At 48.0% G+C, this 27,738-nt stretch overlaps 1 protein-coding gene across 1 annotated transcript in view; it reads left to right on the top strand.

Moving 5' to 3' along the window:
* Positions 1 to 27,738, top strand: part of LOC311361924 (latent-transforming growth factor beta-binding protein 2-like) — an 87,515-nt gene that overhangs the window by 16,096 nt on the left and 43,681 nt on the right. The window contains exons 4-8 of the mRNA XM_084481719.1: positions 9,674 to 9,981; positions 11,498 to 11,695; positions 18,277 to 18,474; positions 20,614 to 20,954; positions 22,880 to 22,982. Of these exons, the coding sequence (XP_084337845.1) occupies positions 9,674 to 9,981; positions 11,498 to 11,695; positions 18,277 to 18,474; positions 20,614 to 20,954; positions 22,880 to 22,982 (1,148 nt within the window). The remainder of the gene's footprint in view (positions 1 to 9,673; positions 9,982 to 11,497; positions 11,696 to 18,276; positions 18,475 to 20,613; positions 20,955 to 22,879; positions 22,983 to 27,738) is intronic.

Raw genomic sequence — 27,738 nt, forward strand, 5'->3', positions numbered from 1 at the left:
CTTTCAGTAGAAAGCGTTTTCTCTCTGCTGTAACCCATGCTTCTCCTGTGGGGATGCTGTTGTGAGGCAGGAGTTAGGATGACATGTTGCAGATCGTGATTACAGTTTGTCCGACACGGTCATGATGCTGGGGCACTGGAAATGACAAGTCTTTCATGTGCAGCTCACGCTATCTCCTTCCTGCCTTCCCCCCTCTCTCTCTCTCTCATTCTCTCTCTCACACACACAAACTCTCTCACTCATGCTCTCTCTCTCTCTCTCTCTCTCTCTCTCTCTCTCACACACAAACTCTCACTCTTTTTCTCTCTTTCTCCCTCTCTCTCTCTCAAACACACACACACAAACTCTCTCTATCTCTCTCACTCACTCACTCACTCACTCACTCACTCACTCACACACACACACACACACACACACACACACACACACACACACACACACACACACACACACACACACACACACACACACACACACACACACACACAAACTCTCTCTCTCTCTCTCTCTCTCTCTCTCTTTCTCTCTCTGACATCGGTCCAGCACTGGAAACAGAGCGGGGCAGAGCAGGATGTGTGTTCACAGTCATCTCACCAAAGGTCATTCCTCTCTGGTCTGCATCATTACACAATCCATGGTGGAGAGCCAGGAAAACTTACCTGGACTGCAGAAGGTTACCATTCTAGAAGCCATTCTACCAAACTGTAATGCTTGAACCGAAACATAAACAGTCCAAATACTTACTTATTTTTTAATGCAATTATAATTACAAGTTGATGAACCAAAATTAAACAGGCGGTAAAAGTAAAAACCTGACAAAAATTAAAATATATAACAGACCGTGCTGTGACATACCATGTTGCTATTTTCACTTAAACTAAGTATAAACAACTAAACCAGCAAGGGCACACATGCAGCAGAATTCCCCTTTTGGGTGATCAATGTGGACAGAGACACTTTTTCAGCCCCGGCGTTTGCCCGGTGACTAATAGACCTGGTGGTTGTGTGGCCTGTTGACTGAAGGCTTTGGCCCTAACCCACCCAGCCATTTCTCAGAGGAAACTGCGGTCATGGTTGGAATTCTCCAAGCAAATCTGGGATCACTGGTGCTTTGCTCCCACTCAAGACAAACCACACCACCCGGTGAGAGTGAAGCCACTATAAACATGCCCGAGGGGACCTGGTATCTGACGGATTATCAGAACCAAATATTATTTTATTATTACACAGAGTATTGTTGGAGGTGGTAAACTAATATCACACGATATTTGAAGTTAAATCCAGTGAAACAAAAAATTCTTACAGGAGTTTCCATGAAGCATTATCGGAATCTTAAAAGCCAGTTTTTGGAAATCTGGCTTCCAACGTTTCTTTTGCCCTAACTGATCCCAAAGGATAACAAATTCCAAGAGTAGCCTAACATTCCATAGGAGCCTTCGGGTTCTGTAATGCTCGCAACGCCTTCAAACGCATACCCAATCGTCCGATGTGCGCGTTCCCTCGAAGCGACAGTAAAAAGCCATGCCTGCAGAGAGACCGCCTCACCGTACCAGCTGGCAATCTGCTTTCCTAATCAAAATGGAAGTGCCCAGAGCCTTCCTCTTGTCTCCCTGTTCCACGGCTGCCAAAGGAAGAGGAAGCACGGAATCCAGGAGGGAGTTGTGGTGGAGGAGGGCTGAGGTGGACAACGAGGTGAAGGGGAGGGGGAATGTGGTCGATTCTCCCACTTGATTTACTCACACAGCGCTCCTCTGAATGGCAGTCCATCATGTGAACACAACACATGGTGGATCCTGCATCTGTACACTTGTGATATGTTTCCCTGTGCATGGTCAGGGTGGGGCAGTGGACTTGGACCAGGACCAAGGCAGGGTTAAACCGGCTCATCGCTGTTTGTCTTGTGTGCTGATGCTACAAACTTGACCTTTGCCCCTGACCCTCACCCCCCCCCCCCCTCACCGGGGGTCATTTTCACCAGTGATGGGAGGAATGTGAGATGGGGCTTTCCGGAGCATGGCGCGACATCCTCTACCCTGGTTTTGGGGCATTGTATTGCCCTGCTAACTCTGGGATTATTAAACATCAACATTGCAGAGTGCATACTCCACTGCAGCTCCAGAGGCAAACCATGTCCTCAGGTAAACCCTCTGGAGAGTGGGGAGGAGACTGGGCACATGCTTGGAGTTGGAACACAAACTGATGAATTTCTTCATGGTACACTTAAAACACTTCTCATTCCTCTCAGTGTTTCCTCTGTCACTGAAAGAGAAAGTTCCGTGGTGAAATCACGTTGGACCAAATCAGGTTTTGTGTGGCCGTGTTTCCCCCATACGAGTGCAGAGCCAAACGGGGCCTATGAGCAGTTGGCTTCCTGCTAGGCAGCTGACAAAAGGCCCCAGAGAACCCAGCGTGGGACACATACAGTACGCCTCTCTCCCCAAGCCAGCAGCATCGCAAACACACACAGAAAACGCTCACACAAACCCACAGTGGCGGGTTGGCTCCTGATCATTTCATATCTGCTCTGATGCAGCTGTTCTACTGACAAAAACATTCTTAGACAAAGAGGAGGCCTCTCCAAGAATGCACTAGAACCTTCAGCTTGGGAGCCCATGCCAACGGCATCAATCAGGCTATGTTCGAGACATTGGACGTAGTGTTCAAAAAAAGAGATAAACTGGCATTAGGACACTGCATGAGACCAGCATATATTCCAACCAGGGTTCAGGATGCAAAAGACTTTCACTATTGGTTGGGAAATAAAAGCGAGTTCCACTGCTGCTGGTAACCGTAGCTCCCTTCCACAACTGCATTTTCAAACGAGCACCAGCTTCTGTTAAGTTCCGTGCCGTCTTTGGGTTTTGACAAAGATATAGTTACTACCATACTTTGACATTGATCTCTGTTGAAAGTTCCCTGCCTTGTTCCACTTTGGTTTCGTGATCGTTGCAGCTTTTGTAATACACATGGTGGGAACACATTCTCGGTTGTCACTTAATACCTTCCAGGGGTATCTTTGCCAAAAAAATATCTGCAGTTTTTATATTCACATCGACATTCCAATTGATCTAGACGGGTCTTCGACCTCCCTTTACATCCCCTGAAACAGCTCAAGTGTGAGATACAGGTCACGATAAGGCTGCCTGACACAGCCCTCTGATCCTATCCGGCCGTTGTTATGCAGTGCACCCTGGCCGAGGCCTGCTACTAGCGTGACTTATGGAAAGGCAGCCAGACAGAGCCCTTCTTAGTTGATCCTGTCTCCATGACCGGCCCGATAAGGTCTCTGACACACCCTGTTTTTCACAAGGGGGAAAAATACTCTGCTAGCACTCACAATTAGCCCAGTCATAATGACTGGAGATGCTATCAAAGGAAGAGTGTGGCTTAATTGCTCACTGATGTTTGGCTTGACTTTGTGATGTGTATGAGAAGAGGACCCAGAACAGGCCTTCGCTTCATGTAAGACTTGTGTTGGAACAAGGTTAGGGTTGGAACCCTTTATATACCCGAAGCTGTATTAAATTAGTGAATAAAAAATATCATCTTGCACAAATGCATTGGAAGATATACGATAGTTTGTCTGAACCATTGTCACCATTGGTAGCGGTTCAGCTGTCCATCTGTCCCGCAGTTGCAAGTCATCCGTCTGCACAGCAGTATGTTATCTGTTTGAGCTATCAGTTGGTGTGTTGGTGGAGGGTATTAACAACCAGAGAGGAACACGGACCTGCTGCTAAAACTCGATTTCCGCTGTTGCTTCATCACTGTTGTTTCATGGGGAAAAAATTGACAAATGTGTCCAAGAAAACACTAGCTACGTAATATCACACGAGCGTGTGATACAACGACGCATACGGCATAACGGTCATAATTAACGATCGTCATTTTATCACTTGCTACGTGACATCATTGGTATGAGTCGAAGATGTAATGGAAAATAAACAACATGTGTTATATCACTTTTATGGGACAGGGGTGACGTCATGCTCGGTTGACAAGCAGAAACTCTCACTTCTGAAGCCACTTTGGCAGCAGCGCCCCGATGACAACCGCCTGGGCCGAGTTTTTCAGCGGCATGTACCGGAGACAAAACATTTTCAATAGGCTATAATTTTGGGTCAGCCCTTTGTGTCACCGTTGGGCGGTTTGTCTGGTTATTTTAGAATTTACGATGCGCGCTGGCACAAACCGCCTACCCAGTGTTTGCCCGTGTTGCTATAAGATACATGACACAACAACCGTGCAACCGCTGCATAATCAGGGGCATTCTCAGGGACAACCTTGTGATCCTACACACGCGCACACACGCTCGAATAGAGACGTGTTTGGTTAATGATGAATGGGGTTGCTCTGCATCACGCGGAGGGCTTCAAATGTGTGACCACATCAGTGGTGGCCTGCTTGTGGTGCGCATGGTGTGGTGTGGTTGTCGGCCAGGCAAGGCATGCTTTCTCACGACCAGATGTTTCTTTTTCACCTTCTATATACTAGAAGACAAGCCAATACCCGGCGTTCTGCACTAAACTTTGTTTCGACTTTGGAGCTCAGGGTTTTGAATAAACTGTAATTTCACTTTCCAGAACATCCTGCCCCTTTTATTTGTTATTTCCCTCCCAAGTGAGACCAGTGCTTTACGTTCGGCTCAGTAACAATTAGCACTTCTGCAAGATTTAAATTGTTTCTCCCAACATGCGACTGATGCGCCCCAGATTTAATTATCACCAATGAAATTAAATATCCCCTCCTACACATTCTCTCTAAATGAGATTAATGTGTGTTCGTTTGCACTTTTACCTGATCTCTCTGGGCACGCCATTTATTTTCCCATTCTCCCAAGTAGTCTTCAAATTGCTCTAATTATATTAAACGCTTACGTAGCACAGAGCTTTTTTTTGGATGAGGACAGCGGTTGGAAAGCAGTAAATGGAGCCATTAAGCGTTTAGTTTGACTAGAGAGGTAATAGTCAGAATAATAAGGAGTAATAGAGAAAAGTACCTTTTACCTGGTCAATGCACAACTATACAGATTCTGGAGTCACATCGAGAACTTGTCTCTCCCGTCGAGAATTGTCTCTCACCTCATGAACCTGTCTCTCCCGTTGAGTGCGTTGCTAAGCGTCAGGGGGTCTAGCACAACGAGGTCCTTGTGGTGAGAGAGCAGGGAGAAGCAGGTCCCAGAAGGAGCAGGATTGGGTTGTTGTGAGTGACCGAGACAGGGAAAGCATACGCCTTGAGAGCCTTCTGCCTGCTGTCCAGCGGCCACTTGTTTAGACAGGCCCTCCAAAGCCAAATTGCTCTCTCTCTCTCTCTCTCTCTCTCTCTCTCTCTCTCTCTCTCTCTCTCTCTCTCTCCCTCTCTTTTACTCTCTTTTTATCTCTTTCTTCTCCTATCTGTTTCTCTTTTCTTCTCTCTCTTACTTTTCCCTTCCATATCTCTCTCTTTCTGGCTGTTCTCTTATATCTCTCTCTTCTCTTTCACTCTTCACTTCTCTCTCTCTCTCTCTCTCTCTCTCTCTCTCTCTCTCTCTCTCTCTCTCTCTCTCTCTCTCTCTCTCTCGCTGGTTCTTCTCTTGTACCTCTCTCTTTCTCTCCCAGAGCAGCAAGCTCTTCCCCTCACTTCAATCTCTGCATTAGCTGCTGCCACCAGCCCCAGCGTCCCGGCCATTAGACGTGTGCTCTGAACTCTGGTATTTTCAAACAAGTCAAGATGAAAAACGAGCGCTGCCAAGGTGGAGGGCTTTTTCTGACGGTGCGATTAGGTACGCCGAAGATGCTGCACCTCTTTCCAGTGGAGCCCGCTATCCTCAGAAAAAAAGTAGGACCACTGTTTGAAACACATTAGTCTTTACGGACGGATATAATTTATCTCATATGGGGGCTCGGATGGTTCCATAAATCATAACTCCTTTAGGAGGTTCAGTCGTGAATGAATCAACTCCACCTCACACAATATGCTGCGGATAAACAACTGCTCTGCGCTCGTAAAGAGGAGCAGAGGAAGGAGACGCTATTAGATCTAAACAATTCTTGAAGAAGTGGGTCAGTGTGTGTGTGTGTGTGTCTCTCGGAGCATGCATGAGTCTATATGCTTGTGTATTGGGTGTGGACCAATGAGAACATGGGCCCTTACTAGTGGTTGCTGTTTTGCAACAGGCAAATATTTTTCGCACTTATCATCATTTATTTGTCCCACAGATGCTGTTGTTGCTTTCGTGAAGCCCGTTCATTAAACAGTGCAAACTGGTGACAAGTCTACCAAACTTGGCATAGATCATCCTTTCGTCGCGGGGTTATCGGGTCGTTCCTTTTATGAGAGAATACATGTTTATATGTGGTAATGATTCAGTTCAAAGATGCAAAGTGACCGGGTGCCAAGTTACACTGCTATCACGCCCGGACACGCCACAATGTTTTACTTTTCTACACTGTGTGTCTGTCGATTCTTGGCTCTTCACTGATGCTCGCAATCTCCCCCAATGTGATCGTTTCAGCTCCTATGATCTTCCACACATGTGAAATCAATGCTGCGGTGTGGAAGCGCCGATGGGTCTTTGTGTATGTCACATTGCCGCCCTGCGATCTGATGAAGTCCAGGAGGCTTGATCACACGTTGCGAAAACGATTTATCGAACTCCGGGCGTGATTCTTTTGAATGAAATTGGTCTTGCTCTGAACAAAGCAAAATCCATTCTTGAACTTTACATATACAGACAATCATCAGGAACTAACTAACTTTGATCTCTTCAAATAATGCCCCGCCCTTCAATCTTTTTCAATCTAATTGTCTTTTAATGCCATGTGTCTAAAAAGCTTATCTTGGTGGATTTCTTTAACATGAGGCCATCCCCCGTTGGCTTACTTAGTCAACCTCCTGTTAGCCGCAGACACCAGCAGCCGTTATTCAGACACTTTGAGCTGGGAGGAAATACTATGAATTCTACAAACGTTTCCATTCATTCGACTGTGGCCTGTTTCCGTCTTTCTCCCATGTGTTCGCTCAGCGGCTCCTCTTCTACCGTGTTAGTCTGCGGTAATTAAAATAGGATGGCCATCTTCCATAGTCAAAACATTCAGTTTCCGTCTATTTAGTCTCTGTCTATTTCCTAGCACGTTTCATTTAGCTCTTTCCAGACGTCGTCCCACTCACCCAGAACAGGACGGGCAGGGTCTTCACTCATTGGCTGTTTCAGGGGTGGGGGTCTTGAAGTTCCTGTAATGATGACATCGAATGCATGGAGCGATCCATGCTTGCCCTCTCTGGTGCAGAGGGAGCTACAGCGGTGAGCTCATGCTAAGAGAAGGGCCGCTTTGTTATTAGAAGGGAGAGAGTTAAGAGAGTGAGGGAGAGAGAGAGAGAGCTAAAGAGAGAGGGGGGCTAGAGCGAGGGAGAGTTGGAGAGAGAGAGGGATAGAGAGAAGGAGGGAGAGAGAGGTAGAGAGAGAGAGAGAGAGAGAGAGAGAGTTAGTGTGAGAGAGAGACAGATTTAGAGAGAGGGGAAAAAGGGAAAATAACAAGCTAGATAGATGGAGGGGGAAACAGAAACGTGAATAGAGCACCACCCAGCCCACAGTCGGAAGCAAGGGAAGGAAACATGGGATCCGGACCTGCTGCCCTGTCAGTGGTGGAAACACCCACGGTATCATGACATGTACTGGATGACGTGGAGTAGCCCCCTGCCACCTAGCGCACCCGCCTGAGCTGACAACTGACACATGTCACATCCGCCTTCAACATCCTTCCCCGCAGCGGACCCCGCCCTGAACGCTTCAGACGGGGGTCAGCAACTGTCGACGGTGTACATGATGTGTGTGCCGCTGTTGCTTGGGGTGATGGAGCAGTGGGGGGGGGCATTATCAAAGGGTTGTTTGCCCCTTGTTTGCCACCTTTTCTCTTGAAGCAAATGCCGGTTGGACTATTCACCGAGAATGGGCCTGTGCTTGCCCCGTGCACAGCTGGGACCCGATATGTCGGTGGGTGTGTGCGCACACTCCATGTAGTCGGTACCACACAAAGGTTGGGCCAAATAAGTGAGTCATATCTGTATGTGTATGTATGTATACGTATGTGTGTGTGTGTGTGTCTATACATTTGTGTGGGTGTGCGTGTGTGTGTGTGTGTGTGTGTGGGGGGGGGGTGGGGATTGTACATGGTGTGTGTGTGTGTGTGTGTGTGTGTGTGTGTGTGTGTGTGTGTGTGTGTGTGCGCGTGGCGTCTGGCCAGTAGAATACATGGTAATGTTTGCTCACTTTAATTTGAGGTCTGATTACAACATCACATACATTGTCGGAGCGCAGGTGTGCCTATTAGAGCTCTTCCTCTGATGTTCCCCAGCCCGGTTCCTCTCTGTCCTGCTCTGCTGACTGTCTATCAGTCCAAGCTCAGTGGGATCCAGATGTTCTCAGATACACACACACACACACACACACACACACACACACACACACACCCAATGAAACACACACACACACACACACTGAATTAAATACACAAACACACAGTAACACACACACTGAATGGAAAACACACACACGCAATGGTTTGTCCCGGAACTCTGAAGCCCCGGTTGGAGCTGTCTTCATATCTGTCCATCTCAACATTTGTCTGTCTGTAAGTCTGTCTGTCAGACATGTCTGTCTATCGGTGCATCCATCTTTCTTTCTGTCGGTCCTTCGGCCTGCTGTCAGATAGATAGTTAGAGAGACAGACGGACAGACCCTTTTCCAGGTTAAATATATTTTAACTTTATTTATGGAAATACACTCAACATTAGAGGCTTACTTGAACCTTTACAACAACAACAACAACAGAGATGATAGAGTAATCAAAGGTGCATTAAGTATTCAACCCCTGCCCCCCCCAAGTCCTAACCTGTTGGCAGATGTCAGGGACATGGGAGTAGAGTAACAGGAATACAAAAGTGTATATTTATTACATTTATTACATTTATATACAAAACTTAGAGCCAGAAGCTACATTTCCCATGAGCCTCAGTGTCCAGCCCTTACACCCCCAGGTTCCGTCCTCCCCACACCAGGACAGGCGCTTTGCTACACGACCCCAGCTTTAATTCTACTTCCTGTGGCCCCTTGCAGCACCCTGGACATTGCCCTCGGGCGAGTTACGGTCATATAGAACAGAGCTGGTTGTGTTGGGGAGCGAGGGGGGGGTGATGGTCTTCATATCGTCCAGTGCACGCGATTGCAGACGGAAAGTCTTGCAATCACCGTTCCACCCAGAGACACCGATACAGATCTCATTAGCAGAGGGCGAATGCTTAATGTTCAGTAAATCAATATTAAGAGAGAAAAACGACCCGTGCGCCAAACAGACCCGTTCGTTCCTTTGTTGTGCTCAAGCGACTTTAATTGTCAGCAGATGTTTACCGTGGATATTAACGGCTTGAAGAAATATATGCTATTCATTTCATTAAAAATAAATCACGAGCGAAAACCAATTTAGAGAATGAATGACCTAAGACCCGCTGTCTTCTCTCAGAGGAGCGACGTGTGATGCTCTATAGGTCGATCGGGCCTAACCAGATTACATGGCTCCAATGCACTGTAGGTGAATCTCCGCCACGGAGTGTATGTGGTCCACGCGTACAACGCATCATCTGAGCTCATGCGTTTTTCATACGATGATTACATTTCCCGTCCGATCCGATTCCACAGTTCCCAAGTGAGGCGGGGACCTCCTGACCTCACCCCTCAGCAGACCGGGTCGTCCCGCACGGTGAAGCGGTACCCGTCCTCCGCCGGGCCCATCACCTCCAACGCACTGCCCAACGGGAACGGCTACAGCACCGGCCACGGCGCCGCCGCCGCCGCCGCCGCGCAGGGGAACTGGCCCGGGACTGGCAGGATTGGGAACACTGACAGGCATTCTCCCAGCATTCCTAGGACCGGAGCCGCCACCGCTGCTGCTGCAGCCAGCGGCCAGCCACAGAAACCACAGCTCAGCAACACGTTATCGCACGCAGGTAAATACAAGCAAACAACAAGCAAACAACAAGCAAACAACAAGCAAACAACAGGGCGGGCTCGCTGGGATAACCTAGCGATTGTGAGTGCTTGGCAATTTTATTACTTCTATTTCTATGAATATCTTTACTGTACCGGCAGTGATATATTGTTACTCTTTCTTCTGACAAATATACTTATTTCAAGTTGCTTTGGATAGAAGCGACTGCTAAATGCCCTTAATGTAAATGACCACAAGAAAATGTTAAACCCCTGGGAAAAGCTCTTGTGGGGGAAGGGAGTGGGGGGAACGAATGACAATATTGCTGAACAGGGTTCTGCTTTCACTTTCCGCACACACTTTGACGTTTCCACTCTGCACGGCCATATCTTAGCAAGCATGACCCTGTGATAGCATGAAGCAGTGAGTCCACCACGCATCCGTATACGTCCTCATTGAGTCATCACTCAACGAAGCATTAGACACAGTTAAAAAAACAACTGGTTGGCCGGTAGCCAAGCCCCCCTCCTCCCTCCTCCGCCCCACTCTCCTCCCCGCTCTCCTCCCCGCTCTCCTCCTCCACCTTCTTCTTCTTCTTCATCCACCCCCGCCCACCCTGCAGCCAAAGTGGCTACGTCACACCAGGTCATTGGAAATCTCTCAGCTGATGTCCCCTGTCTATGTCTGGGCTGGGTGGATGTTTCTTGCTCTACTTTGGCTTGTCTCTCTCTCTCTCTCTCTCTCTCTCTCTCTCTCTCTCTCTCTCTCTCTCTCTCTCTCTCTCTCTCTCTCTCTCTCTCTCCTATCTGTACAAGGTACACGCCTTTTAGGATCTTCTCCGTCACCTCGTGCTCCACTACGTAGATCCACTATGACCACGGGGCGTCAACAAACACAACATCCCCAAAGCGATACCCGGGTTCCTTCCTAATCTCATTGCCTTCTTTTTCGGAGCGTCGTCCTTCCCCTTCCTGTATGATACACCAGACGCCACCATCTGCTCTCCCCACTTTCCAACTTTTCCAGGAGGCCAACGGCTGTTGAACACATTCCCACCATTACACATGCAGGCTTTGCTCGCAAGCCCCGCTCCCTCAGTCTGCCGTTGCATACACACAGATCCAGAAACACCTTCTCCCTGAGATAAAGGCTTTGGAGGCCGTCCCGAAGCCTAATAACACTCCTCTCTCTCTCTCTCTCCCCTCTCTTTTCCTCCGTTCCCCTTCTCCGTTGGCCTCCGATGGCACATCCTCACTCCCCCTGCATGCCACTGCCCAGCCGCTGGCAGGCACGCACACACGCGCCCTGCTCGCTCTCTTTTTCCCCCTCTCCGTCTCTCTGTCTCTCTCTCTCTCTCTCGCTCTCTCTCTCTCTCTCTTTCTCTCTCTCCCGGGAGCACTCCGGTATAAACCTTCCCTCCCGGGCCGGCGCCGGAGTGCATGTCACAGCGAGGACCTCCAGGATGCAGCTCCTCACCCGCCGGACCCTGCTCCGTCTCCTGCTCACCCGGGTGTGCGTGTGCTTGTGCTTCCCAGGGGCCAACCTGACGTCCAGCCTGGACCGCATCAAGATCGTCTTCACGCCCATGTTGTGCCGCCGGGTGTGCAGCGGCGGCCGCTGCCACAACAGCTGCGAGAAGGGCGACACCACCACGGTGTACAGCGAGAACCACCAGCGGCAGCAGCAGCAGAGGCAGCAGCAGCAGCAGTCCGAGAAGCAGGGATTCAGACTCTGTGAGTTGTCACTGGTTACCTCGGAACTCTTGTGTGCGTCTGTCTTTGTTAAGTATTTTTGTTTCTAAGCTCACAGAAAGAACGCACCTGTACGTTGGTCGTTGGCCGCGGCCAACGACCTTCTGTCTGTGGAGCTTTTCGTTGAATCATTCTCCCTGTTTCCCTCGATCTCCGTCTTTAGGTTTCTCTCTCACTTTGTTTTCCTCTCTCTCTCTCTTCCTCTTTCTTTCTCTCTATCCTGCGTTCAACTCTCTCTTCCTCTCCCACTCTCTTGCTCCCTATCTCTCTCTTCCTCACTCTCCCTGACACTCTCTCTTCCTCTTCCTCTCTTCCTCTCCCACACTCTTGCTCCCTATCTCTCTCCTCCTCACTCTCCCTGACACTCTCCCCATCTTTCTGTCCCCTTCCTCATGCCTGTCCCTCTCTGCATTTGTGTTCTCAGAGTTCTGTTTGTCTTGTCTTCATTTTACTTCACTCCGTGTCCCTCTGCTCTGTTTATCTTAATCCTTCCCTTCTTTACGAGGTGAACTTGGCAAAATGGACTCCAAACAGAGCCTATTGAAGAGGTAGAGAGAGAGAGGAAGAGAGAGAGATAGCAAGATATATATATATATATATGTAGAGAGAGAGAGAGAGTGACAGGGAGAGAGAGAGAGAGAGCGAGAGGGAGAGGGGGAGAGAGGGAGAAAGGGAGAAAAGGGAAAAAAATAGCAGATTAGAAGCTGCTTGTCCAAAATGGAGTTGAATCCCACCACACATAAACACACAGGCACACTCTCAAAGACACACACACCTACACACACATGTGTGTGTGTGTGTGTGTGTTGGTAGTCGCAGGCTCTGAGCACTTAGCCCCGGCTCTTTGTGGTTTACACCTCGTGCCAGGGCCTCGTCGGCTGCTATTGAACGTTCTCCCTGGGAGAGCAGGAATGGACCGAGGGGAGCGGGAGAAAGAGTAGCAGTGTGAACAGGGTTAGACTGGGATTACCTTAAACCTGCCATTTATCCAGGCAGCTTTGCTCCACGCTCACATGGGAGTGGGTCAGTGTGTAGGGTGGAGTGGGTGGTTTAGGGTCAGCGTAGGGGGAGTGGGTGGTTTAGGGTCAGTGTGTAGGGTGGGGTGGGTGGTGGTGAGTCAGTGTGTAGGGTGAGGTGTCTGGTGTGGGTCAGTGTGTAGGGTGGTGTGCAGAGATAGAAATTAACTTTTTTGCCCACCGGCCACTGTGCAGGTGGATTTAAAAATCTACCAGCCACTCAAATTTTTTACCAGCCTCTTTTTTTTTATGTAGTATTATTTTTAATGTATGTGTTAATATTAAACAATATAATAGTAAGAATAGCTATGAAAAGTATTTTTCATACACATTATTTTTTCCATCAGAAGTTATTTCTACTGTAAGTAGGTGCTACCAAGGAACTGAGTTGCAAATGTTACACTCTTACTGCATGTGATAAACAATACACAGGTATCTGCCACGTTAAGTCATGTTTATTTCAAAACATTTTATAATTGAACACAGACCCCCCTATGAACTAAAATGTATATCACGGTATGATTTAAGGCATAGACGGTAACGGTATTATATCACAGTATGTTCATTTTATCTTCTAATTTCTATATAAATGCTTCTGAAGGGGTATCAGCCAATCAGCGTTCACTCCCTGAGGGATGTAACATAACAGCCAAAGTGTTCACTCCCTGCAGTCCAGAGTGAATCGCAGCAGGAGGAGAAAGTGGTTGTTGCCGTTTGCGGACTCCCGGAGCTCTATATCTGAATAATAAAATATAATATAATATAATATATAGGTATCTATATAATATAGACGGAGAACCCGACGCAGTCTTTAAGATAGCTCCAGGACGCCCGCCGGAGCTCCCAGAGTGTTCTAATATCTTATAGAACACGGACAAAAGCTGTGTGTGCGCCTCCGGAGGATATTATGAATAAACGACTGCGTCTCTGGCACTACGTTGCTTCTTTAGCACTCTTTAAGTTAAAAAACAAAAGAAAAAGAAAGCGTTCATCTAGCCTACCGGTCACACCGGTCACATGATAACGTCAAAATCCATATTGTAACGCAAATTCACACCGGTGTACTCTATACCGTTTATACTGTACAATACACCCCTAGATATGCAAATTCAATCTGATCTATGCCACAGTGGCGGGCATAGGTCGTGACACAACTTACCCGCCAGCATACAAATCTACCAGCATATGGCGTGTGGCCGGTTTAAATTTCCATCCCTGGTGGGGTGGGTTGTGTTGGGTCAGTGTGTAGGATGGGGAGGGGTGGCTGGATGGGGGCACCATGCCCCCAGGTTTCTCAGGGTTGTACAGGAGCCCAGCTTTTTTATTTTTTATTTTTTTTTATTGGTTTATTTGGATGGGACAATGCACATTAATGGACATATAAAAACATGTAAATGTGCTTGGGCTCCTTATACTTACTGCTGGCAGCCCAGAGGTGATTGGGTGTACTCACACACACCTGCACACAGAGACATACACACACACTCCCATGCGCACACAAACACATACACAGTCCCAAAAGCTCACATACAAACACACTTCCACACACACCCATAAACACACATTCCCACGCACAACACATGCAGGCACACTATTGCTACGGCTACTACACACACACACACACACGCGCAAAAGCACACACACACACACATACACACTACTGCTAGGGCTACTTCACACACACACACACACACACATGTCCACAACCGGCACCGAGAACAATTTTGCGAATAAACACTCACACACGTGCAATAAACGTGTGGACACCAGGGATCACGTGTGCAGGGCCCCCGCCCCTCCCCTCCCTTCACGCCCCCCGCCCCTCCCCGCACAGGCAGCCTCTTCAGGGAGGACCCGGCTGAGTTATGAATATATAAACAGGTTGTTGTTGAAGATTTATACGCCCACTAATGGCTTTTTGGAAGGCGTCAACGGTACTCCAAACACTTCAGCATCCTGGAACAGCTCCTCCATGAGATTACATTCCTGGCACATGCACCTCCTCCTGTGCAGTTGGTTCACTCTTCAAACCCCCCCTCCCCCTCTCTCGGCCCAAATGACCAAATGGCGCTTCTTATCTTACCCAGTTTCATATCGTTAGCCTCATAGCATAATTGCCTTGTCATATTTTGGCTAAATTGTGATAACTAAACTAACTCTACTCTCCTAACACTGATTCACTGTGCCTCATTGGCTATATCCTAAGCCAATCACAGTGCTTTTTATATTCCATCACTATCACTATCTGCCTGAGTCATCAATTTGACTTAGGCATTTTTGACGCTAAATACAAGATGAACCTTAAAATAGGACTATGAACTATGAATATGCTATGCTAACGATATGAGTTGTTCAATTACAAACTCATCATTGTGTGTGCGTAAGGAGAGACCACAGGGTTAGCATTTGCCTTCCGCTAACTGCTTCCATAGACTTACAGTAAAGGTACAGTAGCTTAGCTCCGGTTCCTGGAGAGAAAGACACTTAATACCTTTCCAAAGATTTCCCATGAGTTGCAATCACAGTCCCCAAAAATATCGCCAGATTTTCCCTGTGACTATGTTGTTGTGTTATGTTGTGTTGTAACTGGCACTTGTTCTCAACAAGCGACTATTCAGAACACATTGGAAATCTTCGGAAAAGTAATTAAACTGTATTCCCCTGCTACTGTAACTCTGCAAGCCAATGGAAGCTGCTAATGAATAGCAAATGCTAACACAGCAAAGTCCCCTTCTGCACACACAATGATGGGTTTGGAATAACTGGTCTGGTAAGACGGGCAGATTCAGACCAGGCAAACACCATTTACAGATCCTTCGGCGTATCCCTTTACGGCTTAATGTAGACTGCTAAAGCATGCCGTCGCCTGCTTTCCTTGCCTAGTGTGTGTATGATTGTTGTGTTTTTTTTTTTTGTGTGTGTGTGTGAGTGTGTATACACAGCTGTGTACATACACCTAATATCCGAATGCATGCTTTTTGTGCCTGTGTTTGTGTGAGTGTATGGGCAGCTGTGATGTTTTTGCATCATTGTGTCGGTGTGTGTGTGTGTGGGTAGGGCTGTTGTCAACCAAATAAATTCTTGGTGAAATTAAATCGGACCTACTCTTCAATCTCTTTGATTAATCAATGGTGGAAAGAAATTAACCAAGCGGGCCACAGAGCACTGGATTCAGTCTACCCAGTAGCCTGAACATTAGGTGCATAAGGTAATGACACACATGATGGTTTTGGACCCACACTTGGTCTGATTTCACAATCAAGCCTTTCTGCATATGTCCCCTCAGCCCCCAATAAAAATGGATTAAGAAGCAGTTTTATCCATGTGAGATGGATTGAAAAAGAGCATGTGTGTGTGTGTGTGTGTGTGTGTGTGAGCCAGCATGTGTGTGTGTGTGTGTGTGTGTGTGTGTGTGTGTGTAACCTGAACCATCCAGTTGGTCCTCACTGCGAGGTAGACCTCCAGACAGGCACCAAGGGATGGGGGCCCAGGGCCCAGGGGGTTTCTGGACAGTAGGGCACGGCGGGGGCCCGGTGGGGGCCTGGCAGCGGGCTGCGGCGGCCCTGTCTGAGGGGCTCCCCGCACGGGGCAGCTGAGCGCAGGCCCGCGAGTCCCACACAGGGAGGAATTAACAGGGCCTCTGAGCTGCTGCTGCAGGCAGCCTCTCTCATCACGGGAGGTCTTCCTGTGTGTCTGGACCCACCGCTCCGAGGCATTTTATCTGTCTTCCCCTCCTTTCTCACTCTCCTGTCTCTCCCACACTCTGCCCCCTCTCTCACACTGTTCCTCCCTTGCAACCTCCCTCTCTCCCCTTCTCTCCTCTTCTCTCTCTCTCTCTCTCTCTCTCTCCCCCCTTCTCTCTCTCTCTCTCTCTCTCTCTCTCTCTCTCTCTCTCTCTCTCTCTCCCCCTCTCTCTCTCTCTCTCCCTACCTATAACTCTCTTTCTCTCTGACCTTGTTTTTCTCTCTATTTCCCTTTTCTCCCTCATTTTCTTTCTCTTTATCACATCGTTATAATCCAACTCCAAGCAGATATCCTATCTCCTTCAGTCCGTGTTGGTTAATCTAGGCCAGAAGGAAGGGCCCGTTCCCCACACGCCATCAAATCCCATTAATTTTTTTCCTTTCAAGTCATTCCTTCCTTATGAATCTGTTTAATCCCCCGTCCCGTGTCTCCGTCTTTGTCTGTGTCAATGAGCAAAGTGGGGTGGTTCAACACCCAGCGACTCACCGCCAGCACCCCTGGCCTTCCCTTTCATCTCATGCAGTATGTAGGCCACTCCATCTCTCTGAAGGTCAGGCCATGTGCTCTTCATATTACCGGGTAGGGCGGTTCCCGGGATGAAAAGGAAGAAGAAGGGAAAAAAAGAAAGACTAGAAAGAAAGAAAAACCAAAATATGAAAACGTGCTTCTTGTTTTTCTTTTCTGTCTCTTTACTACACGGTGCACTCTATCGCAGACACAAGAGCAGATTTATCAACACACAGACACACACGAATACACACACACACACACTGGTCATGTTTCACTGGACACGCTTCTATCGATTTTTCATTCGCTTCGCTTTGAAGTTTTGAGTTAGGTGAGGTTGGGTCAAGTGGATTGGGTTGGTGGGAAGAGGGCCAGGTAGGTATCGGCTGCTGTGTTGCCCCCACACTCCCCCCCACCATCTCCCCATCAACAAAACACAGACATGCACGTGAACACACACACACATGCCCCTGTCAAAAGATAAGGGCAAATGTAGGGTGTACAAAAGCCGTGCTTTCAAACAACATCTGGCCAACACTACCTTGTCTCCTCTCTCTCTCTATCGCTCTTTCTCTTTCTCTCTTTCTTCCCCCCCCCCCCCCCCCCCCCCCCGGCATAAATCACGGTGCGTGCCAAGGATTCAATGTTCTTATCTGATTCAGAGACAGTTGTTTCTCCTTTGATATTTCTTGTGTGATCTTTTCGGAGTACGTCAGGTTTATTTTTTTCTCGCACGCGCTCTGGCTTGCAGCGAAGCAGGTGTTGCAGGCGCAAGGGAAACACGCTCGATTCTTGTTATTTACATTGAATTACCGGATGAGTCATCACATCGTGTCATTAGCCTGAGCTTTAGGGAGTACTGCATACTTTTAGGCACTAGTGAGATTTAAGGCGAGTAAGAGTTAAGGTAAAACGTGTCAAGGGAAACAGAGGTGAGAGCCAGGTCCACAGTTTAATCCTGAGGGCAAAGTTGATACTTCATAAACTCCCAACACGGACAGAACAAGCCGCCTGGTGTTGTGGTACTGTGTAAGAAAAGAAACGGTGACAGCACACATTGACGAATGTTTGCAGCCTCTGCACGCTCTGCTCATTAGTGGGGCCCCTCCTGCTGCTAATTACCTAAATTAATTACTGTGTGTATAACCATGCATCAGTCAGTGCAATTAAAAGCGACAGAAATGTACACTCACAATTTCTCTCTCCTTCTCTCTCTCTCTCTCTCTCTCTCTCTCTCTCTCTCTCTCTCTCTCTCTCTCTCTCTCTCTCTCTCTCTCTCTCTCGCTCCCTCTGCAGTCTTCTGTCAGATCCCGTGTCTGAACGGGGGCCGCTGCATCGGCAGAGACCATTGTTGGTGCCCGTCCAACTCCACGGGGAAGTTCTGCCACCTGCCGGCCCCGCCCCCCACCAGGCACCAGGGAGGTCGCAAGGACCCCCAGCAACCGGGGGCCAACGCCCACACCATGTACACGCTGCCCCTGTCCAATCAGCAAGGTGATTCAATGGAATTTCTGGCATTGTCCGGTTGAGATCGCGGCGTTCCCGCCTTCTGATCGTGTGCGTTCTTTTAACGAGCATGGGACTTTTAACGGTTTCAAATCACTGAGCCATAAATCCAACAGTAACAACAACCGTGATAGAACTGCCGACCAGATGTTTGTTTGGCTACGCACCAAAGTATTTGCTCAAAGTACTGCGGAAGATATTTTTAATTTCAGCTGATTGCTTTAACAAAAAACAGTTTTATTATATAATTATACTATTATAGATTTATGTATTTATATTATATAATTATAAATATTACAGAGCTTTGTGGAATACGGCATTCAGTGGTCTGCTATAGTCGACCACTGCAATGCATTACAGACCGTTGGTTTGATTAAGGTTTGGAAGCCATTTCTAAACCAATAATTGAACAGACAATTTATTTTAGCAATAAAACACTTTTTCAATCAGTAAAATCATTTGTTGTAACATTTTGTGGCAATTGATTTCTTTAATGAGAAGCTGTTTAACATGTGGCCTATTCAGGGTGATCCGGGAAATCTCAGGGTGCTGCCTTCCCCTCTCTGGGTTTAGTTTACGATGATGACCGGCTGCCTGTACGTTATCCCTTCAGGTCGGCTAAGCTCTGGAGGTGGAGCGGGTTGACTTGTAACCTGTAGGTTGCTAGTTCGATCCCCGGCTGCTCCTAGCTGAGTGTCGAGGTGTCCCTGAGCAAGACACCTCACCCTAACTGCTCCCGACGAGCTGGCTGTCGCCTTGTGTGGTTGACTCCACCGTGAATGTGTATATGAACCGTTTTCGATAAAAGTGTCTGCTAAATGCCCTAAATGTAATCCCTTACTTACTTAGGAAGCCATTTTTAGTAGTGGCAGTAGTCGTAGTAGTCGTAGTGGAAGAGTGGAGGAGGCTTGCATGTGACTGCGGGCTAATTCTGTGTTTAATTCTGGGTCTGCTTTGAAAACATCCTTGTGCAACAGATGACATTGTAGTCAGTTTATAAATATTTGTTTGCGAGTAAATGATTTAGTGAAGTGGCCAGCGAAGCGGTCAATACATGTGGTGCGTTTGCTAAGCCTCACAAACACAATGGTAGATGACTCCATGCCTGGGGGTGAGCTCAGCTCTTTTGAATGTCCCTTCATTATTTATATGTCTTCTTTTCAGTCGTTTATTAAACGCACCCACGTGAATTCCTTGACGTGCAACAATCTAGTTCCTGTGCAGTGCTCGGACTCTGCGGACCATCTGTGGAGTGCCTGGATCTATTCTGGTCCAGATATCTCATGACTGACTAAATGAAAACTGTCACATTGTTCCCACAGAACCCGCCTTCTAAATTGGACATTATGAAAGACAGAAAATGGCCCTCGCCAATGCCACAAAGCAATCGAAAAGGAAAAACGTTTCCATCTCTCTTTTGCTTGAATTCATCTGTCTTTATCCATCTCAGTGTTTCATTGTGACCGTAAGTCAAAGCAGAGGCTGCATGGTTGCTGGGAATGTGTTTAATATTCCTACGTCACAATAAGACCCCCCGGGCCTCCGGGTATGTTTGTATATATCATACGTGGAGTCAAGGTCATGGCCATGTCTCTTTTCTCGGGTCCTTGTTTCCCGGTGCTAAATCAAAGGCTTCTCCTGCTTGCAGGGTTGTGATTCAAGGGAAAGGTGGAGTGTGTGAGTCAGGATGCTGTGAAGAGTCCCGGCACACCCTGAGGATTGTTAATGTCCCACCATTGGGTTCATTCTGTGCATTGCAACATTTCCTCTACTCCTCGAGAACTTTGTTTTCGGTCACGAAATTGATTCAGACCAGGGGATAAAAGTGTTTTGTTTTTGCTGTACGCTCATGCCCGCCCTTCTAGGAGTTCCCCGTTTACGTTTGCGAACACAGCGAGGGAGTCACGTTTCTGTGCAATGAGATTGTGTTGAATATTGGTCCGTGGCTCCTAAAGTGATCCTAAACCGCCAAAACACGATACAAAACTCTTTGAACCATGGGTTCCCAAACGTTTTAGTGTGGTTATCCCAGGACCCAGCAGGTCCCCTGCTGTGACCCTCGTACGGGAAACGGGCCCGAAAGCCGTTGCTCTAAACCCCTTTGTGTGTGCTCTCCTCCCGCTCTAGTTTCCATGCATCCCTCCCTGGTGAACGTCCATATCCAGCACCCCCCCGAGGCGGAGGTGCAGGTCCACCAGGTGGCGAGGGTCAAACCGGGCCAGAGACCCACCGGCCCTGAGGGGGCACACTCGGTCCAGCAGCGGTCCCAGCCCGGGAACGGGGATGGCAAGGGCCACGGAAACGGCAACGGGCATCATCATAAACCCACCAGTGAGAACGCCAATGGAAACCTACCGACTGACGGGAACGGCGATGGAACGCTTCCCACCAATGGGAACGCCAATAGACCACTAAACCGACAGAATGGATATGTGGGAAGGTGCTTCCAGGAGACTGTTGATGGACAGGTATGACACAAGGCAAAGTAGGAAGTGTGTCTTTCAGTTCGGCTCAGGGCAAGTATTTGAGTGGTGTGCACTAAGTGCATTCACAAAGTATTCCTGTGGCATTGCCAAAACAAAACACAACCAAACTATTCACCGCTTTCTCTGTAAGCATCAGCTTGTATCCGCAGTAAGCAATCCTGGTTACAGCAGGTCCTAATGTCGCTCTGCCTTGTTTGGATAACATACCATAGAAACCACAGGATCCTGCAGACCCTCCCGCCAGGGCCGTGAACGGCCATGCAGACCACCTTGCTAGTATGTCTCACCTAATGACAAAATGAACAACCACAGCTGAAACCCCGCTTTGACCCCACTAGAGTCAAGGTCAAAAGTGAAAATCTATCTAACAATGCAACTGATTGCCCCTTAAACACACACACATGCACGCACGCACGCACACACCACACACACACAAAAACACACACGATGCACAATGTCATCACCAGGAGATCTCTGCCACCTGGCCCCTCCAGTTCCAGTGTGGAGTTGAAACCCTGAGAGGTGTTTAACTCGTGGCAAACGTCATCCTCCTCTTCCTCCTTAATAGCTGCTGACCCTCGCGAACCGGGCCCTGTGATTATGATTTATTTCTTCCCCCCAAGATTTACGATCCCCCTACAGACCGGTCGTTCTCTCGGTCCTCTCAGTCTCATCGTCCCAGCCCTGCTGAGGGTCAGGAGGAGTCGGAGGGAGTGATGGTGGTGGTGCTGGATGTGGGGTGGTGGTTAGTGGGGGAAGATTGGGCTTGAAACCGACCCCGATGCCTGTCCCGCGGCAACACAGCAGGGGAGGACGTTCGCACGGCGTCAATGCCGTGGAGGTCCTAGTGTTTTTGTTGCAATGTCCCTCTAGACTCAACAGCTTAGTAAGCTGAGAGATTGTCACGAAGTGGAGTGATATCCTGGTCAGCTGCAACACAATTCCCATTCTCTTACTTCTCCCAGGAGTGGGAAGATCAAGAAGAACAACATCAAAGACTAGGGGATGGAGAGTTTGACAAAGGAACATCCAAAACATGTAGATAGACATCCCTCCCTCAGAAGTCCCGCCCTCTCTCTCTCTCTGTCGCAATAACCGAGACTCCAGGCGTACCATCCTTCAGAGGAGCAGGCCTGGGGAGAGGTTAACAGCTTAGTGAGCCATTGGAGAGCTCAGCCAGCGATATTCATTATACAAGTCTGCTCATGCTCAAGTACACATTTTCCGTGTGTTCCTCGGCCAAATGGGTGAAGGTCAGTTTGCTGTTGTTGTTTTTTTTTCCAGCCACACCGTCGATTTAGCCCGAATCAAAACAAGGCGTGGCAATGCAACCGCCCAAATTAATCATCACATATTTGCTCGTGTTCCACCGGGAAAAATGCCCTATTCTTGAGTTTCATAATTCTCCGTTATTCTCGATAGGAATCGCCGCAATTATCTAAGCCCCTTAATGACACTTGCCAAGTTATTCCTTGGGCTCAGTGTTTCTGTCCTCCTCAGAGTAACTGGTTTCAGATGTGTCTGGTGGTTCACTGTGTCCTCGCGGATAGGTACACACGCACACTGACAAAAAAGCACCCTCACAAGCTCTCCGCTCTGCCAAAGCTAAAACGGGTGGACGCACGCAAGCCTGTGCTTGATGCCACACACACGCACAGCCACCGCAAACACATGCACAGCCTCCGCACACACACAGTTTACATGCACAAGCACGAATGCACACACACAACACACAACTCCCATTCACAGATGGACATGCATATACACACACTCATAGACATGCACACACACACATGCACAGAGGCAACCTCGTGCATGCTAGCAAGCAGAACATATTCAGAGAAGCCTCTCAGTATGCTATTTCCAGATTTAACACAGATGTGTTTTGTATTGCATTGTTGTTACAGTGTGGGAAGCCTTTGCCAGGCCTAACCAAACAGGACGATTGCTGTGGAAGTGTTGGAGCCTCCTGGGGTCTTAACAAGTGCCAGAAGTGCCCAAAAACACCAGGTAAGCCCTCTTAATCCCAATGGATCGTTACTCCCTGACCTGCTCTTTACCATCGGGACCGAGCAGCGTACGTTCATTTCCATCTCTTTACCTTTTCTGTTCTATTCTCTCTTGGTCCAGTTTAGACTGGTGTGTTTTCGCCAAACTGCTAATACAACAAATGCAGTGGAAAAAGAGAATCAGAGGTTTTAGCAGGAAGATTCTACCCTGCCTCACAGGGAGCACGGTGCAGACAGGACGGCTTAGCTTTGCACTGGGGAATGCTTGTGGTCTGGGATGTGCACCGTTGTGCACCCACGGCCTCACTGGGTGTTACTGAGCCTGTGTGGATGTGCACGTAAGACTATCCCCCAGTGTTGTTGATGTTTTTATTCTTTTCCCTGAGCTCCTTCATTGCATCCCCAGGACTTTGTTTTGGAGGCTGCCATCAGGAGCAACTTTTGCTCGCGAGGAGGTGCAGTCTTCTCCCAGCATTCTTTTAATCCTATTAGATGCATGCCTGCCAGTGGGAGCTGTCAATGGGCTGTCACGCCCCCCCCCCCCCCCCCGTCCTTCCTCATCCATTCCTTGTCAAACGTCCGACCAGAACTTAATCAGAAGCAGACGTCACCTTTCCCTGTCTCCTCCATCTATCACAGACGTCCATCTATTATTTTCTCCTCTTTTTTTCTTTCTTCTCTCTCCGCGCACCAGATTCACACTTCTATTATGTCCCTCTTTTGGCTCCCAGATGGTTTCCTACGCCGCTCACTTTGAATCTTCAGGAAGGAGACAGGGGAGGAAGATCCATCTCTTTTAGTTGTTTTGGGCGCTGATTTGGCCCAGGTTTCAAATCGCACACAGCCTTGAATGGAATGAATGAGGGGAATGAAGATTACAAAAATAAAAAAGGTCACATATTTTCCTCCTTCTGGCCTCACAGCTTCCTGAAAGAGCTTTCAAGAGGAACACCTTTGGATTCCTATCGTAAAGAATGTTGACCTGCATCCTCAGAGTGGATCTTCACTTTCTTAAACACTCCGTTCACTTGACACGGGCAATATACAGCGACAGACATAAAAGGAACTGAACAATGGCTCTGTTCACTTCGTTGCTCCGTCCCATTCATATTTTCCATGTGGGAAGCAAGGTCACGCTCGTTTTTATAAGGGGCTGCCGTCGCTCTCGTTGAGCATGTGATAATGATGTCATGAAAGGCGAGTGTGTGTTCTTGGATGAGACGCATACATTGGTCAGTTTTATGGCTGGTTGCAAAACACAGTGTTAACTGGGAACACGCATTAGTGCTTCAGGAGTCCTTTGGCACACTCTTTTATTGAATCTGAGAAGAATGCCAGTGTTACCACAATTCATCGGCTGTGGCTCTGTTCTCGGACAGAGCTGCGAGCCCTGGGAGAGCGGCGTGTCCTGCAGAGAATTGGGTTCAGACCACGAAAACGAAGCATACTTCTGATGAACCCCCATCCTCGTGATTTCATTATACTTTAGAAAACCTTTTCGCCAGTTGGCGCCAGTTCTAAACCGGCATTTGTTTGTTTGCTGGTTTGTTTGCGTGGGTACGGAAATACGTGTGCACACAAATGCATATGTGTGTCAGTTTGTGTTTCTGTGTGTGTGTGTGTGTGTGTGTGTGCATGTGTGTGTGTAGGCGTGTGTCTGTTCCAACAGACGCGAGCCCACTTTAACGAAGGCTGAGACAGCAAGAAGCATCCCATCATTCCACAGTGGAAAAGACCTTTAGTTTACGATGCCCTGATCACCCGCATGCTGCACATTCCAGCCCCGTAACAAGAACCAGATCAAACCCAAGAACTGCAGTCAAATCCTTCGCCCTGCCGGCTCTGATGGGAGAGGGGTTGGCGGGAATAAAATCATTGGACCTTGTTTGGACTCCCAGGTTATTAGACCCTGAGCCCTGTTTGCTGATAGGAGGTGACGGGAAGGCAGTTGAACCTGTCTTCGCCTATCAGAGGTAAACCCCGATTGGCTGATGCGAGAGGAAGTACAACCCATGGTCGAAGGCGAGGCGGTTTACCGCAAGTCCCTTAAGAAGTACGGTGCGAGAGGGGTGAACTTATGTCTCCCTGGTGATGCAACATGCGGCTAATCCGAAGCGCACTGTTCATTCACCTCGCAACGCACCGTGAATCGCTCTGGCCTGGAAATTCAGAGTAAATCTCCATCAGTAAAATGATCCGGCGCTTACTGGGAAAGCCGAAGCCAAGACGGGGACTCCACAAACCTTGAAATGGACCTCTTGCCATGTCCTGCTTCTCGCTCGCCTGATACTTCTGGTACAACTGGATAACAACAGAGAACACTGTCAGGAGGACATACCCCTAATGTTGAAACTGCCTTGAATGACCCCCCCCCAAAATCTATTTTAATGTAATGTATTTTAATGTAATATATAATAAATACACTTACAATGCTTAAAATTAGTATATCTCTAAGACTGCAATAGTCTCGTCATCGTACTATACATTTGTTTAAAATGGCACAGTATGTTGACGTGAAACAAACGCGTTTCAACCCTGCACAGCCCCTCATAGCCAACGGCTCCCTGTGGTAACGGCAGCATTTCAGCACCAGTGGAACTCTGTGCCCTTTCTGTCCCAGTGCCACCCCCCCGCTGTGACTCTCCCACCTACCCCTGCGATGCTGGATGCGTCCTGGGGTTCCAGAATCTGACATCCACCGAGATTAACTCAATCAACCGGCGCAGAGGAGCTGCCATGGCCACCCCTCCTCTTCTCCACTATCTCCCTCGCCCGGTGAGGTCATGGTGATGTCACTTCCTTAAGCGCTGTGCCAAGTGGCGATCCCCGCCACACACACCCCCCTGTCCACTACTCCCATTTTGGGATTATCATTGTGTCATTGTGCCAATGCGTCTCACTCTATTGCTTTAGTGAGGTGTAGTGTGCTGTCAAGACGTTAACTATCATAAGCACTGGAGCTTTCGTCGCTCTCAGATCCCCCCACAATCCCAGGGAAGTTTGAGTTGACCTTCAACCAAGGGGGCGATGCCTGTGGATATTACTGTCTACGAGTGTAATCAGGCGTTCGTACTGTTGTTAGCACCGGATAGAAACGGGGATGCAAGGCCCTCGTCTCAGGGAGAATAGAGTCGGAGCAGATGCGCCGGCCCCTGCCAAGGTTTTCATTCTGTAGCAACTCACGTTGATTAGATAGGAACTGTACACCATTTTAACACACCGTTTGAACAGCGTTTTGATTCATCAATGTTGACTTCGCTTATCCCACCAAAACCAAAAGATGGAATTTATTAGGTGGACAAGTAAGTTGCTAATCAAGCCTTGGTGGACCCAACTGATTTGGGTAATAAGTCTTAGTCCTTTGACCCATGATGCAAGGCAGTAGGCCAGCGGCCTGGATGCTAATGTAGCTGAAATGTGTGATGGCTAATAAGATACATACTTATTGCATTTTTATATGGTCTGTAACATGGCATGTCCTTCCTTTGGCGCCAGCTGTTGTGATGACTATTTCAGAGAAAACGGGTGATTATCGAAGAATGTGTATCTGTTTTGAATGTGTCCTTAATCCTGTTTAGATTGGCATCAACAGCTTGCTAAAGTTACAATTTACTGCAACAAAACAAAACGTTTTTTGTTAAAGGTATTTTCCAGTCAATTTTACTTTCCCATTTGGCCAGTCCTTTCCTTCCCAAATGCTCCTCCCTGTGTACCTCCCTTCCCTGGTATGGATAAGGTCAAGCACTGTGACAAACCAGCAGAGATGGATGGTCCATCAATCTTGCAGACCCCTTCAGGGTCTTTGGCACCGTTGAACAAAAACTCCCTTTGGTGTGGCGTGGAACTAGTGCATGGATGGGATGTTGTGTATACTTGTTTCAGCAGGAGAACATTGTTATAAGACCATGTGTCTTTCTCATCTGGTTCAGTTATCGGTTGGTTGGCATGGCCAAAGTATTGACATGCCATGTGCTAGTTTGGTAAATGCCAGAAATTCCACCACAAGCGCCAATAGTTGATCAGTTGATTGGATCAAACAAACCACTTGGGTTGTTTTGATCCAATCACCAATCAACCATTGACATATGGGTGGAAGTGATGGATGTGTCATCTTTAAGAGTCAAAACATCCTGATTGATTAAAGTAATTGTACTTGCTTTTAATTTGGACTCCACCAGTTTGCCCTGAAGCTATTTCTGGAAGCCACATTTGTCAAGAAGAAATTAAGAAAGTTTTAGTTTTGTTGGGTGGTCTCCAATGGGACAATGGTGGGGAATCTTGAATCCCTCTCCTCCTCCGCTTCTTGTGGACTTTCTCAGGTTCTCCAGGCCGTTGAAGGGGGTACGTCCTGGACTCTGGCGGCCCACTATTTAGATCCCATGGGAGCCCCAGTGGTGTGATCAGTCTGTGATTGATAGGCCCAACCAAGACCTCTTAACAGGCTTTGGAAGGAAACCTCCGGATTGTGTGGCCCTGAGAGGAATAATTATATTAAATCGCAAATGAAAGTTTCTTTTTCTGTCCAGCAGAGTAACCCAATTGACTAGATGTACCAATCTCCCGGGCCTTGTCCTTCACTCTTTCGTTTTTGTCCTCGATTTGCATAAGCTTCCTTTTCAGTCCACTACCCCCCAGTAATGCCTCAGAGCAGGGTTGACTATGGTATCAGAAAAGGGAATGAATGGATGTTGATTCAGATTTGGGACTGCGCTGCCAACCATGGAGTTCCAGGAAATGTGGATTGCGTTTTTTCCTCG

This window comes from Micromesistius poutassou, assembly GCF_964030765.1.
Source record: "Micromesistius poutassou genome assembly, chromosome: 17".
In the NCBI taxonomy this organism is placed as follows: domain Eukaryota; kingdom Metazoa; phylum Chordata; class Actinopteri; order Gadiformes; family Gadidae; genus Micromesistius; species Micromesistius poutassou.